Below are 19430 nucleotides of genomic sequence, written 5' to 3'. Positions count from 1 at the left end.
CCTCAGGACACAGTCGTACGAGACGCACCACAGGAGCGGCCCGAGTACCGACCCCTGCGGAACGTCGCACACGACCGCCCTCCACTGCGCCACACCATCCCGATCCGTGTACGTGATCACCCTGTCGCGCACGTAGGCCCGGACGACCGACTGCAGGTACAGAGGGACCCGGTGGCGCTCCAGGCCCCTCATAACCGCATCCCAGGGCAGGGTGTTAAATGCATTGGCGATTTCCAGAGACACCGCCAGTGCCACCCCGCCCCGGGCGGCCGCCGAGTCCGAGAGGGACCGCACGCGAACTAGCGCGTCGATGGTCGACCGTCCCTCCCGGAACCCGAACTGGTTGTCGGCCAGGTCAGGCCCCACACGCGACAGGTGCTCGACGAGGCGGCCAGCCACCACGCGCTCGAAGAGCTTCCCCACCTCGTCAAGCAGGCAGATCGGGCGGTAAGCGGAGGGCTCGTCCGCCGGCTTGCCCGGCTTCTTAATGGGGGCCAGGCGCGCCACCCGCCAGTCCCTGGCGAACCGCCCCGCCCCTAGGCACTCCGTGAAGAGCGCCCGGAGGCGGAGTCCCAGCTCCCCAGCGGCCAAGGCCCAGGCCTTCCCCGGAATGCCGTCCGGCCCCGGGGCGGTATTCCGCCCCGAAAGTTTCCGGACGGCCCGGGCGAGCTCGTCCTCCCGGACCTCCACCCCCGCGGGCGAAACCATCCCGCCCGCCGGAGCAGGGGCCAACCGTTCTCCCGGCCCTCCCTCAGGAAAGAGGGCGGCTACAATCCGCCCCGCCACGAGGGGGTCCAGTGTCTCGGTGACCGGGGGCGTCCATGACCTGAGTTTCCCCAGGACCATTTATACGGACGCCCCCAAGGGTCACCGTCGAGCCCGCCCAGAAGTTCCTCCCAGGCCCGGGCCTTGGCCCGGGCGATGGCGGCCCTGAGGGCCCTGGACGCCTCCAGGTACGCGACCCTCAGGGCTCCCATCGCCTCCCGGTCCCACCGCCGGCAGCGGCACGAGCGGGCGTACCGGCGGCGCGCGCCATGGCACAATGCCCTGAGACGCGCAATCTCCGCGCTCCACCAATACGCCGCCCGCCGCGGAGGAGGGGGCGCACGCACCCGAGGCATGGCGCAGTCACAGATCCGCACCATGTCACCCCGGAGCGTGCGCGCCCCCGCCTCCACATCGCCGGCGGGGGGAACCGGCTCCGCACCCCCGCGCCAGCCCGCGGCCGCGGCCGCAGCGACCAACATCGCCCGGTCGAGCACCCTGACAGACCACCGCGGCGCCAAGGGGCCGGCCCGGCGCCGGGGGGGCTGCCTTCCCGGCTACGGACAGCGGAGGAAGTGGAGACCCTCATCAGTATATACCGATGATCCGACAGGGTCTCCTTCTCCTCCGCCACCCTCCACCCCGAGATACGGCGCTCGGCACTCGGGGAGGCCCACGTCAGATCCCCCTGCGGCCGAACGCACGTACTTTTCGACCCCCTGTTTATCAGCAGGAGGCCGAACCCCGCCGCCCAGTCGAGGACCGCGTGACCCCTCACGTCCGTCCTGGGGGACCCCCACGCCGTAGCGTGAGCGTTAAAGTCCCCCAGGACCATCAGCAGGCGCGGCGGAACCAGGGAGGCAACGAGTCTCCCCACCGCGTCCAACTGCTCCTCCAGTTCGGCCAGGGTGCAGCTCGGGCGAGCGTACACCCCGACCAGGGTCACACCGTCCCAGTCGACGGCCACAAACCCCTCCCCCTGCGCCAGTGGCGCCAGCGGAGGAGCCCGAGGCCGCCCGCCCCTTATGATGGCTACGGAACCACACTCGTCCCCCACCCAGTCAGGGCTGGGGGGAACCGAGTGCGGCTCCGCCGCGATGGCCACATCAGCGCCGACCTCCCGAAGGGCGTGGATCAAGAGGTCCTGCGCCCCCCGAGAGTGCGCCACATTGGCTTTGCACCACTGCCCGCGCCGACGGAAGGCCTAGGTGTCCATGGCCTCTCCAACGGCGCCAGCCTCCACCGCGCATCCCTCGGCGGAAGCAGCCGTCGTCCTGGTCGTCCTCTTCTCGCCGGGTGTGGGGGGCACCCCTACACCCCGCCGCGTCCTGGGTCGGGGTGGGGCGCACCCCTTCGAACCCAGCCTGTACTCGGCTGGCCGTCCCTGATCTGCGCAGACCGGGCATCTCGGCTTCGTCGCCACACAGGCGTTCGCCAGGTGTCCGGCCTCCCCGCAAACGTAGCAACATCTGGACCTTGTAATGGTATGCAGTTTGATCCGTGCCTATGCACAGAAAAACTGCATTCTTCGAGGGTTCGAGCCTCACGATTCCTGAGACCGAAATTAATTTAAATTCTAATATGTAAAATAGAAAGAGACTGGCGAGAGAGCGAGGAGAGCGTTCACGAACGATCAGCTGAGCGCGTAAATATTATGGCGAGTCGGAAGGCCTGTCGACCGAATCTGGATTTAGCGAGTTTTTCCAACGTTGGGGCCTTTGCTTCCGCACCGTTTCGCACGAATTAGTGGTTTAAATTTCTAGGAAAATTATTCACCGTTCCGGATTGCTTTAAATTAAATGAGGTGCAATCCCAATTCTATTATATCTTCCCGGTACTCCTGTTTCCGGTTTTTCTGTTGACGGATGTAGGGAAATCTTCCCAGTACAAGGAAGGATGGAATTTGATTCTCAGTAAGAACGGCTTATCCCGTTATCGGTGCGTTCTGTAGTTTCATCATTGAATCATGAGGATCTGGAATAGTGGAATTTCGGGTGTTGGGACAAATTTAACTGTTAAGAGTTCAGGAACGTTAGTCCCCTACTCCGTGCCCTAAGTTAGCAGTTCTTTAGTTTTAGTTGATCCGCGCGCCGAAACCTATTTCTAGTTCAGGGCTAGTTGACCCTACGGGAATGAACTTGAGGTTCTTTTTTGAACCTTGGTGTGAGAATGCTACTCGTCCTATGGGAGGGGCTGATCAGCCTAAACGAAATCTATCGTTACTCAATGGGTTTTAATGCTTGGACCGAGGACTAATTGGTTCCGCGAATCTATGATTCTTCCTGGAGTTGTGCTCTACGGGGTTTAGTATCACTTATTCTAAGTTACCTAGCCTCGGAGATCGGCTAGAAGAAGTCTTTTTGGGAGACAAAGGTGGCTCGAGAGTCGGGGAAGTCCGAGACCGAGAAATGGAACGGATTGGGAATATTTAAAAGGAAAGATTGTTGGAAAAGTAGGATACGAGAGGGGACGGCATGCCCGACTCGCTGGAGAAGGTACCTGGAAGAAAGTACTTACCTTTTCTCATAGACATCTAATACTTTGTGCGCGATCGTACCGATCGGTATCGCGTCTGAAATCCAAGAGAGCTCCCTTTCGGTGCTCCGCAATCGCGAAATCGCGATCCCCACTCGCGGCCTCCCTACTCTCTTTTCTAGGTCGCCGCGCATGCCCGAACGGTTCCCGAAATAATCCTCGCTGCACAGGGGCCCGCATTCGCCACCTGACCCGTTACAACCTGTCGAATTGACCGGGGCAAGTCGCTCGCATGTGACCGAGCTCGAGGCACTGGAAGCACTGCAATGGCCTGGCCACCAGCGCCTCGACCCGGACGATAGTCCACCCCACCCTCAGTTTCCCGGTGGCCACCAATTTCTTGGCCGCTCCCGCCGGGCAGCGAATCCAGGCCGTCCCAAGCCCCGAAGGGGAGGGTCGAATGACGCCGACCCTCACGTCCCCGGGGTCGCAGTCCCCCGACTGGGCTATCGCGTTGGCGACCTCTGGCGGAGTGACCGAGTCTTCGAGATCTCGGACTCTCACTTCCGCCATCTTAGTCGGCCGCACCACTCTGACCTCCTCTTCCTTGAAGACAGCTTTCAAGCGCTCCTTAAGCTGCCCGGCCTTCTGGACACTATCCGGGCCGGGCACCTCCAGTATGAGGGCCCCTGTAACGGCCCTCCTTGGTCTCACCCCGTCGATGTTTAATTCGCTGAGGTCGACTTCCCTCTTGGCTCTTGTCATCACCTCATGCAGGGCGATGCCAGCCCCCGGCTGCACCGTCAACGTGACGGCCGCCTCCTTCAAAGTAAGCGGGCGGCGGGCTCTGGGTTTGGACAGCAAACTCCTCCCAGCCCCCTTCCCCCCGGAGTCACTATGCCGCACAGGTTTGGAGGGCGGCAACCCTTCGCCCTCCTTACCCTTCTTCGACTTCCGGCCCACAACCCTAGCCCAGGGGACCTCATGCAGCCCTGCCGCTTGGTGGGAGTCCTCTCCGCCGGGTGGCGCTCTAGACGGCCCCGCACGGGGCGCATCACGCCTCCCCCCGTCCTTCTTCTCTTTCTGGGTAGGGGGTGTCGGAGCCAGTGGCTGTTTAGCCCCGGCCCTCCTCCTCCTATCCGCAGTTGTCGCGGTGGCGGTAGACGGAACCACCGTCCCCATCGCCACCGGAGGCCCTCCAGCCGGAGAGCCAGCAAGGAGGTAGGGATTTCCCCCCCGTTGGAACTCCGAAAGGAGCTCGCGGCGGATATCCCGAAGTCCCTCCGTCATTAGGGCCCGGACCTGTTCTAGGATGCCCGGGCCCCCACCCTCCAAGTCTGTCGACCGTGTATCAGGCGCCGCCGGGGGAGGGGGCCGCCTTCGCCACGCTCCCGCCCCGGCGTCGGTGGACGCCCCTTTCGGGCCAGACGGTCTGGCCTTTAGGGTCTCCACCTCCGTGGCCAGTTTGCGGACCAGCCCTTCGGTGGCCTCCAGCCTGATGCGAAGTTGCTGGTTTTCCTGCTCCAGCCTCTCCGCTCCCGTCCCAGCTACCGTTCTTGCCAGTAATTCCGTGGCAGCCGCTTTGGTGTGCAGGGCTGCCAAGCGGAGGCACCTGACAAATGCGTCCTGTAAATGCCCGAAGTCCTTGGCCACTCTCTCAACCTCACCCATGGCCTCAAACACTTCGGCTCCCAAGTCTGCAGCGGGCCTCAGCCTCATCTCCTTAGCCACTTTCTCCAGGCTTGGGAGAGGCTTGCTAGACCTTGCAGGCTTGCGCGCCTTCTTCTCCTTCAGCGTTTCCTCGGCATCGACCGCTTCCAGAAATTGCCTCTTCGGCACCGGGTTCACCGGGCTGTCCTCGCTAGAAGTGCGAAGAGGCCTGCCCCGCTTACCCTTCCGCTTCCCCGTGCCGGTGACACTTGGCGAGTCCGAGGAAGCGTTCGACAGAACCTCCAGCGCCCCTTCCTCACGCGGTGGCGCCTGGGACCCCTCGAGATGAGTCAACGAGTCCCCTGCAGACCCCGTGCCGTCCCCGGAAGCAGCATTTGACCAGCTGTCCTCACTTTCAACGAAGGACCGGTCCACCCGGATTGGCCTCTCCATCGACGTCCCACGCCGCCGCGCCCCTCTCGTTTCCGGTCCATCGGTTCCTGTCGCCGCTTGACTGACCTCCTTCCGTAACTCGCCGCCCTCCTTTTTTCTATGCGTAGTCTTCATTCTTGTTTCCATATATTCATCCCACGATTGGGTCGGTGATGGGCGTCAGCCCTGGCCAGAGCCGCCTTGACCAGGGCAAGCCTTGTTACGCCCTGGGGTGCGGCAGGGGCCTCGGGGGTTGATCGCTAGAGACTGAGCTCCCCCTCAGCCACGCATCCCTTCGGCGCGCATCATACCTTGGGATTGGGGTAATTTGTTATAGAGGTTTCCTTCCTCGCGACCCGGGCGGTTAAGCCAGGGCCCCCGGTCCCTCCGTGTCCGCGAGACATGTCCACGACAACACGAAGGGGTTACGGTGTGACGACGACGACCCCGCATAGAGCGTGACCTCCACCGGCATCGTTATCCCGTCTGCAATGCCCTCCGCCACGATACGACAGCTGGGCACGGGTTTCGGTGCACTCTTAGTCTGGACCCTCACCCTGAGCCACTACGGCAAGGTAGGACCTGCCAGGGGCCGAAGCCCACGCCGGCACAGCCTCAGGGATCATTGAGCCACGCAAGCCCCCTCACCACGGCAAGGTGATGCACCACGAGGGGGACCTGTCCTGACCTGACCTGACCTGACCTAACCTAACCTAACCTTGAAACCGGCAGCAGAGCAAGGGTGATCAGCACGACGGACCAAGGAAGGAGACAGAAGTCTGTCGTTTATATATTCATGAATATTGAAGGACACACTGTATTTTATTGAAACTACACGTGTTTAACCCTTCTCTTCCTCTAAATATAAGGGGAGATTTAAAGTAGAGTAAGGGGAATTATATGCTTATGGGCTCTCGATGGTTGAAATTCCGAGACGCCACATTCCGCGACGCGTAATCCGATGGGAACGCGTCGGCGAGGCGTTGATCCCGCTGGGGACTCGCTAGTAAAAAAGGTAAGAATTTATTTATGCATCAGACACGCGAAAAATTGACCCGCGAGGACTAAGGACGAGTTCTATGGGAGCCCCTTGAACAGCCGGTAAAGTAGAGACCATTGAGATCGCGAGCGAAAGTATAGATACGCGAGACGCGATAGTTTGGGAACTTAAACGGGCCGATAAAAGAGCCACACCGCGAGGGGCGCGCGGGGATTACGCGCGCTCTATACTCCGCGAATTATTCATAGTGGGTCTGCCGCGTGCCGTGAGTCAGACGCGCGCGGGTCAGTACCATTCACCATATAGCACAGAAGGCCGTCCGACTGTAGAGCGGATGCGTCAGGGGAAACGGGACGGGTCGCGTGGCTCGAGACCACGTGACGCCGGCGTGCCGAGACGCGAGAGCCCGAGCCGCCGTGCGCGCGCATGCCGCGGCCGCTCGCCGGCGAATTCAACCGAGGCGACATCTGTCGGCCAAATTATACATTACGAAGCGCGCAGCGTACCAACGCACCGGGCCGCGAGAGCCGCGTCCGGGAGCTGCTGCCACGCGCGGAGAATCTCGGAACCCCCTAGCTCGCGCATGCAAAGACCTTGAGCCGGCGGGTAATAAAGCGCCGAGCGTATTAAATTAATCATTTACTATTGTTGTAAGGGTCGCATCGGAACGAGACCGTGCGCACATGAACCCGCGAATTTTATGCCATGCGATAGACCCGTTGGTCTCGCAGATAGGGCAGTAATAGCCGATACAGGCGATTAAATAATCATATAAAATAATGTAATTTGTTCATCGCGCCCAAAAGTGGCGGATTCGTCTAGTTAAGCTATTCCGAATAAAACCTGACCGATCTGAGCGTCGTGCGGTCGCTATTAACAAAGTTAGCGAAAAATCGATTAATCACGCGCTGACAGGTCGGCACGTGCCGCTGCAGTCGGGCCCAAAGGGGGGAGACCGGCACGTGCCGTCAAGAACAAATGGAAGCTTCTAGAATGCAACCAACATTCCAATGCTATTTTCTCGAGAACGCGTGGAGGTATTTGAAAACTAATTACGGATTATTGTTCAGCGCCGCGAGGAGTATAATATGCCCTTGCGTGCGAATCCGATATCATTTGTTAAACGAGAAATCGATGACAGGTGTCATGATTTATGACTCTGTAAATCCTAAACTATTGGACCGGCGACTCTATAAATTTAAGGCTAGATACATAAGAATATGTGTACACGAACGCCCTAGTCGCCGCGTAACTTCCGAATAAATTATTGAATTTGTTATTAACAAATGGCGATAGATGAAGCTATGCTTAATTAGCGAGATAGTGCGTTCGTAGCGCGGCGGGTAGAGATATAAATCCCCGTTAGCGGAATAACCGTAACTATCCGTATTCATGAGATATTTAATTAATTATGAGAAGGAGAGGGGGGTTCGCTCAGGTTACCATTGTTAAACCAGGACCTTCCCGAACTTCTGACCTAGGGGAAATTAACCAGCAGGGCACGAGGTAAACTTTGAGCTGATCGCGAATATCGTGCGATCAGCGGTTTAGCTGTTGCTACAACCATAAATCAAAGTGACAGGCCGGCTCGGCTATAAATAGGGGGCCGCGAGCCGCCCACAACTAATTCGCATCCAGTAGCAGCAGAGACCGGCCGATCGTGCCGCGTGGCCTGCTGGACCCCGGGCCGTAAGCGCCGCGGATCGAGTCACGCAAAGACTCAATACGGGGGAATACGAGTATAAAAGAAGTGTTAATTAAAAGTGCCGATCACTGTCAGACATACTGACAAATCGTAATAAGCAAGGAGAATTGTGCGGAATAAATAAAGTAGAATCACTGCTGAGCGAATCGGCATATTCGTAATATTGAGAATAAACGACTAGTACGCGGATACCCGTCGCAAGGTCCGACGCCGTCGAAGTTCGTTGATTAAAGATTAATTGAGGGTTGACTTGAGTCGAGTTACGGCTACTGAAATCAAGCGTCTAGTAAGTGGAATAGCCGTCGCGCAGTCCGACGCCGCTGAAGTGCGCTATTGTAAACGCGAATATCGCGCGAATTATATTTGTTGATGACTACGGAATACTTTGGAATAAATGAGTAAATGAAATCTCGCGTCTATTATTTATCCGCGAAGTGTTATTTTCCTGGTCACCCAAGGGCGCTCTTACGCTTCGGACCGGCCGAGAGGTGAACCAGAGGAGTTGCAGAAGAAGAAGAAGCCTACCACCTTGGTGTTTAGTGGGTCAAAACATCTGGCGACCGACTATAAGGAACGAAGTTCGTGCCTTCACGGAAATCCGTGACGAGGCCAGCGTGATACTTAGCTGGTGCTCGAGGCGATAGATTCAATCATACAGGGAGTGAGGTGTGATATCCTCCGACGACTCCATTAAAATATTTGACACGTTCGCATAATCAAATCTGACGATCGTGAAGGGTCCAGATTAATTAATTGTCTGGTACCGGAAGTGTTAGGGGTCATAGAGACCGTAAACGGGAGCGAGGCGAGATAGCCTCTGGTAGCTCCGCAACTTTATTGTTCCATCGCACGGATTGGCGATTATTAAGTGAAAGAGGGAATTGTTTAATCAGACGGGTAAAATTGCCAGTGATTCGAGTTACTTCTGGCTATTTGCGACTAATAGTTTAGAGGTCCGATAGCCTTAGGTAGCGGTCAAGAACCTGCGCTGTGTTACGGGAAGAGATTACCGACGAGGATCCGGGGAAACGGTTGACCTTTGCCCCCGGGTAAACGGTTGACCTTATCCTCCGAGACTCGGGGCCCCCTGACCGGTCACAACCTGACCCGACCCGACCCGACCCGACCCGACCCGACCCGACCCGACCCGACNTAAAAAAAAATAAAAACAGAAAAAAGAAAAAAACAAAAACAGTGACCTGACCTGACCAGCTGATCGTACAATTTTCGCGATCAGGTCGAAGTTTACCACGTGCCCTGCTGGTTCTTTTCCCCTAGGCCGGAAGTTCGGGGAGGTCCTGGTTTAACAATGGGAACCTGTAAGGGCCCCCCTCCCCTTCTCATAATTTATTTAATAACTCATAAATGCGGATAGATATTGCTATTCCGCTGACGGGGATCAATATGTCTACCCGCCGCGCACCGAACGCACTATCTCGCTAATTGAACGTGGCCATATTTCTGGCCATTTGTTAACAACAATTTCATTAACTTCTTTTGAATTTACTCGGCGACTAGGGCGTTCGTTCACATATGTTCCTATGTATCTAGCCTTAAATTTACAGTCCATCGCACGGCGTAAAATTCGCGGGTTCGATCGCGTACGGGTTCGTCCCGCCGCGACCCTTACAATAGTCGTAAAACAACTATTTTTATATTCTCGGCGCTCTTTTACCCGCCGGTTCAAGGTCTCTGAGAGCGCGGGCTTAGAGGTTCCGAGATTCTTCGCGCGTGGCAGCAGCTCCCGGACGCGGCTCTCGCGGCCCGGTGCGTCGGTACGCTGCGCGCTTCGTAGTGTGTTATTCGATCGACAGATGTCGCTACTGCTAGTTTCGCCGGCGATCGGCCGCGGCATGCGCGCGCGCGGCGGCTCGGGCTCTTTAAGTCTCGGTACGCCGGTACTACGTGGTCACGGGCCACGCGGTCCGCTCCGTCCCCTTTCCCCTGACGCGTCCCCTCAACGGTCGAACGGCCTTCTGCTCTATACTAGTGAATGGGCTTGACCTGCGCGCATGTGATTCACGGCGCGCGGCAGACCCACTCCGATTGACTCGCGGCGTATAGAGCGCGCGTAACCTCCGCGCGCCCCTCGCGGTCTGGCTCCTATCGGCCTATTTAAATCCCTTAATTTCGCGGTTTCGCGTATATATACTTGCTCGCTCGTGACTCTAATATTCATTTCTCTTACCTGCTGCTCAAGGGGCTCCCAAAGAGCTCGCCCTCGGTCCTCGCTGGTTTATCTCGCGTATCTGACGCGTGCATATTTAATATCTTTTAATTAAGCGCGTCCCCAGCGGGACTTACGCCTTATATTCCTCGCCGACGCGTTCCCTCGGATTTCGCGTCACGGATAATTAACTTCGTGGCGTCTCGGGATTTAACCATCGAGAGCCTTAAACTTTTACTTCCCCTTACTATCTAAGTGAAGGAAAGGGTTTACCTCACATCAATTTTTATGATAAAATATAATGTATTTCTTAATATTCACGAATATGTAACCAACAATTTTTTCCTCCTCCGTTGGTCCGTGGAACTGGTCCTGGTCCGGTAGTGGCTGATCTCCTCTGCTCTGCGGCCGGCTTCAAGGTTAGGTTAGGTTAGGTTAGGTTCCCCCTCGTGCCGCCACCTTGTCGGGGTGAGGGAGCTTAGTACCCTTGGGCCGATGATCCTCCGGGACGATGCCGACGGGAGCTTCGGCTCTTGGCAGGGACACCCTTGCCGGTAAGGTCCGAAGGTGAGGCCCATAGGGGAAGGTAACGGCGGCAACGTCTCCTCGACGCTAAAGAGGCGTGTGCCGCCAGCGTCAACGGGGGACCTATGGATTTTTTATGTCAGAGAAGGAGTTACCGTTTACCACCCAGGGGCTCGGAACCCCATGGCCAGCGGGTATGGGTGGTGGCCGCGCACCCCCCCCCCCCCGTCGTCAACCGACGCCTGTGTAGTTTCGGGGGTAGGCAACCAGGCCCCTGATTCTGATATCGCCACTGGAAGGGAAGCTGACGGATCCAACGTGAGTCTGTCAGCATTTTTCGGGTTTTTGTTGCCGAAGGTAAACCTTCGGCGCATCGACAGCGGCAAAGGCCGAAAGGCCTCGGACAGAAGCGGTGATACGACTCCGCTCGTCCTCTCTGAGGACGAGGGTGGCGCCACCGGGATGACGATGGACGGAGCTGACTCCGATGGCTCCCTCTCATCGGTCTTGTCGCTGATCGGCAAGAAGCGAAAGAGAGGCCAACCCCCGACGACTGGCGAATACGCCGGCCTTGCCGAGGCAAAGCGACACCCGGTGGATGCTCGCCAGGCCGAGCTGGAGCTGCGGCTCGAGGAGGAGGCCCTGGACACCTCGAAGCCGCATAAGGGACCCTCGAGGTCCAGCAAGTCGCTACCTACGCCGGAGGAGCTCGGTCGGCATATGAGGCAGCAGCCGACAGCAGACCTCGCCGCCATCGTCGACGTCGACCTCGACATGATCGAGAGGGTATCCGATGCGGCGAAGAAAATGAAGGGCACGCACGAGAACATTCTGCGTGAGGGGGCTGCGCGCGCCCTTTCGGCTGCGATGAAATGCAGCAGCGCACGGTCGTTACGCATAACGCCGAGCAACTGGAGGCGAAAAACCACCAGCTCAGGGCTCGCGTAGCTGACCTGGAGGCTGAGATGGCGCGGATGAGGGGGGATATGGAGGCCCTCCGCTCTGCTATGGCTCGTGCACCCGTGGTCCGATGCGCGGCACGTGACGGGCCACTCCGCTGGCTCGGCGGAGACGGCCATGGATACGGAGGATGACACGAGAGCGGACACTCTGCAGCCGCCATCTCTGCCTACGGACGATAGGGATGAGGTCGGCCCCTCCGACCCGCCGCCACCAAGGCGGAAGTCGAGGGTCAAGTCCGCCACTGCTGCCGCCGTCTCCTCTGACATGACGCAGGGTGGCGGTTCGCTCCTTGCGGAGCTCCGCTCCCTCCTCGAGGAGGGCTTCAGCGCTTTGAGGAGGGAGATCCTCGGCGAGGTGCGTCGCGGGCAGGAACAGCCGCCTCTCAGGAAGGCCGCAGAGGTTGGCTCTGAGCTCAATCAGCGCAAGGGGCGCAAGGGGGGGACTGTGAAGGGCGGCGAGAAGCCGACTACCGGGCCTGCCCCCTCTTCCTCCGCTTCGCGGAAGCGCGGAAATTCGGGGCGGGGAGTTGCGTCCGGCGAGGCCGGACGCGCGCCCGGCTGCCCTGGAACCAGCAGTAGCGCCGGCAAGGCGGCGCCGGGACCTTGTGCGCGCGGTGGAGAGCCCGCTGAGGCAGACGTCCCATGGACCCAAGTGCTGGGGCGGAAGGCCAAGAAGGGCGGAAAGACCGCTTCCGCGAATCCCCAGCCTCCCGTGAAGATATCTGAAGAGACTGAGCGGAGGGCTGAGGGGCCGCAAGTCCGCCCCCAGGACGCGCGTGCCACTTGTCCTGGGTGCGGCCGCCGTTTCGGTGACGCCGCCGGCGTCGCGACGAGGCATGGACGGCCCTTCTGCGGTCCGCCTACCACGAAGTGGCGGGCGAGCTGCGGAAGGCCATTGCGAGAGCCAAGTCCCGGGCCTGGGACGAGCTCCTAGCCGAAGTGGAGAGGGATCCGTGGGAGCGTCCGTATCGGCTCGTGATGGGCCGATTGCGGGCTTGGGCGCCCCCTATGACGGAGACCCTCGACCCCCATGTGCTGGAGCGGGACCTCTTTCCAGCCCCGGAAGGGGGAGGGGGGAGGGCGCGCCCCGCTCCGGCCGAGGTGGACCCGATCATCTGGTCCGCCGAAATGGGCGTCACCGAAAAGGAGCTCGCCGGAGCCGTCCGGAAGATGACGGCGCGAAACACCGCGTCGGGTCCGGACGGCATACCCGCAAGGCCTGGGGCTTGGCCTCGGCCAAACTTGGCCACCGGCTCTGCAGGCTCTTCGACACCTGACAGCGGACCGGCACCTTCCCCGCGTCGTGGAAGGTGGCGCAGTTGGTCCTTCTCCGGAAGGAGGGCAGACCCGCGGACGCACCCTCGGGGTACCGTCCTATTTGTCTGCTCGGTGAGGACGCGAACCTCTTCGAGCGGGTCCTGGCGGGGCGCCTCACCGAGCACCTGTCCCGCGTAGGACCGGACTTGGCAGACAGCCAGTTCAGATTCCGTGGGGGCCGGTCGACCGTTGACGCGGTCGCCCGCGTCCGGGCCCTCATGGACACGGTGGTCGCCGGGGGCGGGGTGGGGATGGCGGTGTCGCTCGACATCGTCAACGCCTTCAACACCCTGCCCCCCGACGCGATAGAGAGGGCCCTGGTCTACCACCGGGTGCCCTCCTATCTGTTCGCGGCCAATGGGCTGGGCTCCCATCCGCTTTAGCTTGGAACGCGCGCCAACCCACGCTGGAGCATTGCGTCTCAGCTGGGGCCTTACACGAATGCTCGTACCACGCGGGTGCAGGGAAGGGACCTCCTCGAGGTTCCCCGCGGGCAACGGGCGGGGTCAAGCGGCCTTCCTTCGGGGAGTACGTCGCAGAGGCCCCGATCCGGCAATTGCCTCCCCGGGGTTTGAACGAGCGGTCCGGAGCATTCGGATTTTTCCAGCCCGTCTTGGGCCTTCGGGCCCCCACAGCGGTGGGGTTGCTAGGAGGGGTATGGAGTACAACCCCCCAGAAATGGAGGGGGGGGCTAGGGAGGCTTCGCCTCTAGGCGCGGTCGGCCGTAACGCCGATACGACGTTATCTGTGCGCGGCCATCCGTGCCTACCTGCGGGACAGGAGGTCACGTACACCGACCGGGACGGTACCCCTCGAGAGAGGGACGTTAGTTGCGGCGTCCCGCAGGGGTCCGTATTGGGCCCCCTGCTATGGGACGTCGCGTACGACTGGGTGCTGCGGGTCACCCTGCCCGAGGGAATATGGGTCGTCTGCTACGCAGACGACAACCTCGTGGTGGTGGTCGGGGAGGACTGGAAGAGGACTCTGCGTCTGACCGAGTTCGGCACGGTCCGCGTCGTCCGAGCGATCCGGGAGCGTGGCCTGGCGGTGGCGGCGGAGAAGACCGAGGCCCTCTGGTCTTATGCCAAGAGAGGGCCTCTGGGGCCGCCGCTCGCCCGCTCCTGGATCAGGCTCGGAGAAGCCTGCGTCCGGGTCGGTACCTCCCTGAGGTACCTCAGTCTTGACCTGGACGGCCTCTAGAATTTCCGCGAACACTTCGCTGGGCTGGTCCCCCGAGTGGAGGGCGCGGCGGCCGCTTTAGGCAGCCTCATGCCCAATATCGGGGGACCGCCCGAGAAGGCACGCCGCCTGTACGTGGGAGTCGTGGCGTCCATGGCGCGCTACGGCTCCCTGGTGTGGGCGGGCGACCTGGTAGCCGACCGACACTCCCTCACCTCCCTGAGGAAGCTCGAGCGGAGGCTGGCCATTCGGGTCGTCCGCGGATACCGCACCGTATCGTACGAGGCGGCCACCGCCCTCGCCGGGGTTCTGCCCTGGGACCTCCTGGCGGCGATGGACGCGGCGAACTACGAGATCGCCCGCCGTCTCCGTCCGGGGGGGGGGGCTGCGGGGCCGTTCCCCGGCTGCATCGGAGGGCGGTGGAGGTGCACCGGGCCCAGGCCCGGCTGCTCGCTGAAGGGCAATGGCGGGATCGCCTACAGGCTAGTGCCGATGAGCGAATGGTCGGGGCGATCCTGACCAACTGGGAGGGTTGGCGAGATCGCGGTGAGGGGAGCCTCACCTACCGGCTGGTGCAGGTGTTCAACGGACACGGTTGTGTCGGGGAATACCTGCACCGAATAGGTCGAGAAGCGACAGCGCGCTGCCACCATCGTGGGGCCGACTAGGACTCGGCGCAGCACACCCTAGAGGTGTGCCCCGCCTGGCGGGCGGAGCGCCGGGTTTTGGGCGGTGAAGTGGGCCCGGACCTCTCGCTGCCGGCCGTGGTCAGGGCCATGGTCGGTGGCGGGAGGGCTTGGCAGGCGGCCGTCTCATTCTGTGAAGCGGTTATGCTCCAGAAGGAGGCGGCCGAAAGGGACAGGGAGCGGGCGGACCACGCCCGACGGCAAGGGTGCGGGCGCGGGCGCCGGGGCCGGAGGGGAGCTAGCCCCCTTCTCGGACAATCCTGGCCCTTGCGACCTGCCCCCCGCGGCCCAGAATAGGGCTTGCGAGCGAGGGGGCGGTGTCGGGGTGTGGGGGCCCGGTTGCGCCCAGGCTCCTCCGAGCGTCCGGCGTCGCCCGGGACGGCGGGGAGGGGCAACAGGCCCCTCCCAGCGCACGCCGGCCCACAGGCGTAGCGTCCCTGGCTGCTCCTTCCCCCTTCACCCCTTCCCACCCTGGGGGGAATGCGGGGGCCTAAGGGATCGGTTGGGCCCGGGGCGCGGGGGAGCTGCAGGGTCCCATGTACGGAGAACGAGGGACCCAAGGCACGCAGCCGCCCACCACAACGAGCGTGGCCAAGGGACGGGTGGTCGCGTCCCTCGGCTGTTAAGACGCGGAAACTATGGGGAGGGGTCACGGAGGGGATTGTGTGCGCCTCCGCCCCCTCTCCCCCGGAGTAGGGCCCGGAAACCCGGGTGTGTCGCGGGGGGACCGCGGTAGTGGAAACCCAAGCCCGCGGTTCCCTCCGACGCGCTCATGGCGGCCACCGCGGGGCTTTTAATGGGTGTGAGTACCACACTACACCCGCCCCTCCCCGGGGGTGGGGGTGTGCGTAAGCATTTTCCCCGCGAAATATAAAAAAAAGGTCCCCCTCCCCTTCGCGGTGCACCACCTTGACGTGGTGAGGGGCTTGCGTGGCTCAATGATCCCTGAGGCTGTACCGGCGGAGGCTTCGGCCCCTGGCAGGTACTACCTCGCCGGAGTGGCTCAGGGTGAGGGTCCAGACTAAGAGTGCACCAAAACCTGTGCCCAGCTGTCGTATCGTGGCATAGGGCATTGCAGACGGGACAACAATACCGGTGGCGGTCTCGCTATTTGCGGGGTCGTCATCGTTACACTGTAACCCCTTCGTGTTGTCGTGGACATGTCTCGCGGACACGGAAGGCCCGGGGGCCTTGGCTTAACCGCCCGGGCCACGAGGAAGAACACCTCTATAAAAAAATTACCCCAATCCCAAGGTATGATGCGCGCCGAAGGATGCATGGCTGAGAGGGAGCTCAGTTGTAAGCGGTCAACCCCCGGGGCACCTGCCGAACCCCGGGGTGTATCAAGTTTACCGCGTACAAGGCGGCTCTGCACGGGGTTGACGCCCTACACTGACCCACTTGTGAGATCCACATGGAAAAATCGAATCAAATTCTTGGTGAAGTAGGAGGGCCCTCGGGCGTGTATGAGGAGGAGGAATGGCGGGCGTTCGGTGGTGTCAGCTCAGGCTCGACTACCCCGGTTCCCAGCTCGAGAGGAAGCCTCGTGCTGAGTCCGGTCGTCCGGGTGACTCGGCTCGAGCGCGATGCCTGGAGGGGGTCTAGCACCTCGCTGGCCCCCTCTGAGAGCTGGATGTCGACCGACTCCCTTGCCGACGCGGACGAAACGGACGCCGCTTCCGATGCGGCGCTCGCGCTGATCGGTCGGCAGAAGCGGAAGCGGGGCCGACCCCACACAAGTAGGGACTACGTCCGCCTCGCTGAGGCGCCCCGAAAAAGTTGAAAGGCACCTTCGTGCACAATTTGCGACATTGCGGCCTCAAGCTGGTGGCGTACACCGCCGAGCTGGCCCAGCGGACCACTGCGAACTCCGCCGTCTCGAGGGGGAGAACACCCGGCTCAGAAGCCCGGTAAAAGATCTGGAGGAGGACATGGCGCGCCTTCGGGAGGAGGTGTCGTACCTCCGTAGGGCCGAGACGCCTCCGCCCCCCCCCCCCCCCCAGAGCGCGCTGCGTCCCGGAAGCAGAGACGATGCTGCCTTTCTCCCTTACCAGGGGAGGGGCTTCGACGGGCCCGAGCCGCTTCCGCGCTTTCGCGCGTCCTCGCCGCCATGCTCCGTAGTCGAGCAGAGGCGCACGAGAGGCGCTCGCGCGCCGACGATACACGGAGAGTGGGGTCCTGATGATCTGCTGCGGCAGATCGGGACCCTCATCGAAGCAAAGCTTCGCGAGATGGGGTTGGGGACGTCGCCCCCCGAAAAGAGGCAGGAGCCGGCTCCCACGAGGGGGGAAGGCCGCGGCGACGACGGGGGCGGGAACGCCCCCCGCGCCGGCGGAGCGAAAGTCGGCCCCGAAGGCGAAGAAGGTGCGGAGGACAGCCGAGGCCGCTCCGCGTCGGCAGACCGCTCCTGTAACGGCCGCCGGGCCACCAGCACCAGAACACCGCGCGGACCCGTCTACGCAGACAGAGTCATGGGCCGTAGTGGTAGGCCGCAAGGCCAAACGAGGGGTGGCAAAGACCCCCCCCCCTCCTCCCGCACCACGGCCCCCGGTGCCGACACCTCGGACCGGGAAGAGAGCCGCCCCACGGCCGCCGCGTCCTCCCGGAACGGCGGCGGTCACCCTGACCGTCCCGACCGGGGGGAGCATGACCTACGCACGGATTATGTCGGCGGCCAGGGAGAGGGTCCAGCCGGTGTGCTCGGACGTAGGGCAACCAGCCGCGCACAGGCTGGGGAGCGCTCTGTGCGCTCCCCCCCCCCCCCCCCACGGAAGAGCCGGAAGGGTGCCACGGCCCCACCGGTGAGAAAAACCGTGGCGGCCGCGCCAGTGGAAACGCCGGCAGCATCGGAGGGCGGGAGCTCGGCGGTGGCGATGGAGGTCGCCGCCGTCTAGGGGTCCCCGTCTTCCAGACGAATTTAGGCCGCTCGTGCCGGGCCCAGAACCTCCTAGTCCATACCCTGGCCGAGCGGGGTGTGGGACTGGCCATCGCGGCGGAGCCGTACAGTGTCCCGAACCACCCGAGTTGCCTGGGGGACCTGTGCGCCGTAACCATCACCTGGGGAAGACGTGCACAGCCCGTTTCGTGCTCGATTATCGAGCGCGGGCAAGTGTTCGTGGCCGTCGAAAAGGACGGCCTAGCGGTGGTCGGGGTGTATGCCCCACCCAGTAAACCGCTAGCCCTCTTCGAGGATCACCTGGACGAGATCGGGAGGTGCATCACCACCCGATGCCACCCTCATCCGGTGATGGTCCTGGGGGACTTCAACGCCCACGCTGCCGCGTGGGGCTCCCCCAGGACAACCTCGAGGGACGAGGCCGTCCTGAACTGGGCGGCGGGGCTCGGCCTCGTGCTACTAAACCAAGGCTCGAGGAGCACGTTCGTGGGCCGGCAGGGAGAGTCGATAATCGACCTCTCCTGGGCTTGCCCGTCGGCCGCACGACGTGTCTCGGAATGGCGGGTGGCGGAGGAGGTGGAATCCTTGTCGGACCACCTCCACATCCTGATGGATGTTTCCGCTGCCCGCGATGACATCGCCCCCCCCCCCGTCGCCCGGCGGGCCCCCTGGCCGCCGCGGTGGTAAGTGAAGCGCCTGGACCGAGAGGCGCTCGAGGTCGCCGTCCTCGCCGAGATCTGGCCGGAGTTACCGGCCGGGCCCGCCGTCGACGTGGAGGGGGAGGCGGAACGGCTCGGGCTGGCTATGACGCGCGTTTGCGACTTCGCCGTGCCGCGGGTCGAACCGCCGCCCCCCCCACGGCGGAAGGCGTATTAGTGGTCACCGGAGATTACGGCGCTGCGCGCAGCATGCGTGCACGCCCGGCGCCAGTACGCCCGCTCTCGCCGCCGTCGACGGCGGGACGAGGCGAGGACGGCGACGCTGTACAGGCGGTACCGCGAGGCGGCGATCGCCCTACAGGTCGCAATTAAGGAGGCCAAGTCCTGGCATATGACGAGCTCCTCTCTGGTGTGAACAGGGATCCGTGGGGGCGTCCGTACAGGATAGAGCTGTGCAAGTTCCGTCCATGGGCGCCCCCGCTGTCGGAGACCCTGGACCCCGAGCGGCTCAACCGGGTCGTGGATACCCTCTTCCCCGTCGTGGGGGTGTAGGGCCCGCGCCCCGCTCTCGAGCCGGCGGACCCGAACACCTGGTCCGCCGAGCTGGGGGTCAGGTAGGAGGAGCTCGCCGAGGCCGTCCGGACAATGGTGGCGCGGAACTCCGCGCCGGGACCGGACGGCATCCCCGGCAAGGCCTGGGGTTTGGCCTCGGGCGCGATGGGGAACCGGCTCAGGCAGCTGTTTGACGGCTGCCTGATGACGGGCCGGTTTCCCGCCGCGTGGAAAACGGCGAGACTCGTCCTCCTCCAGAAGGACGGCAGGCCCGCGGATTCTCCCTCCGCGTACCGCCCGATATGCCTGCTCGGTGAGGTCGGCAAAATGTTCGAGCGAATCATCGCTCGCCGCCTCACCGGGCACCTGTCCCGGGTGGGACCCGATCTGGCGGATTGTCAGTTCGGGTTCCGATAGGCTCGATCGACGTGTCTGTGAAGTTGGCCCCTACTTTTTCGAA

General features: G+C 62.1%; 1 protein-coding gene across 1 annotated transcript; it reads right to left on the bottom strand.

Annotated features, from left to right (window-relative positions):
* Positions 1-3495: 3495 nt before the first annotated feature.
* On the bottom strand, positions 3496-5457 carry LOC105699940. Its single transcript, XM_012425393.1, has one exon. The coding sequence runs from the start codon at positions 5455-5457 to the stop codon at positions 3496-3498; it is 1962 nt and encodes a 653-aa protein (XP_012280816.1).
* Positions 5458-19430: the final 13973 nt, after the last annotated feature.

The sequence above is a fragment of the Orussus abietinus genome, unplaced genomic scaffold (assembly GCF_000612105.2).
Source record: "Orussus abietinus isolate OABI.00-Male unplaced genomic scaffold, Oabi_2.0 scaffold549, whole genome shotgun sequence".
NCBI classification, from domain to species: Eukaryota; Metazoa; Arthropoda; class Insecta; order Hymenoptera; family Orussidae; genus Orussus; species Orussus abietinus.
This window is presented reverse-complemented; position numbering and strand designations above follow the sequence as displayed.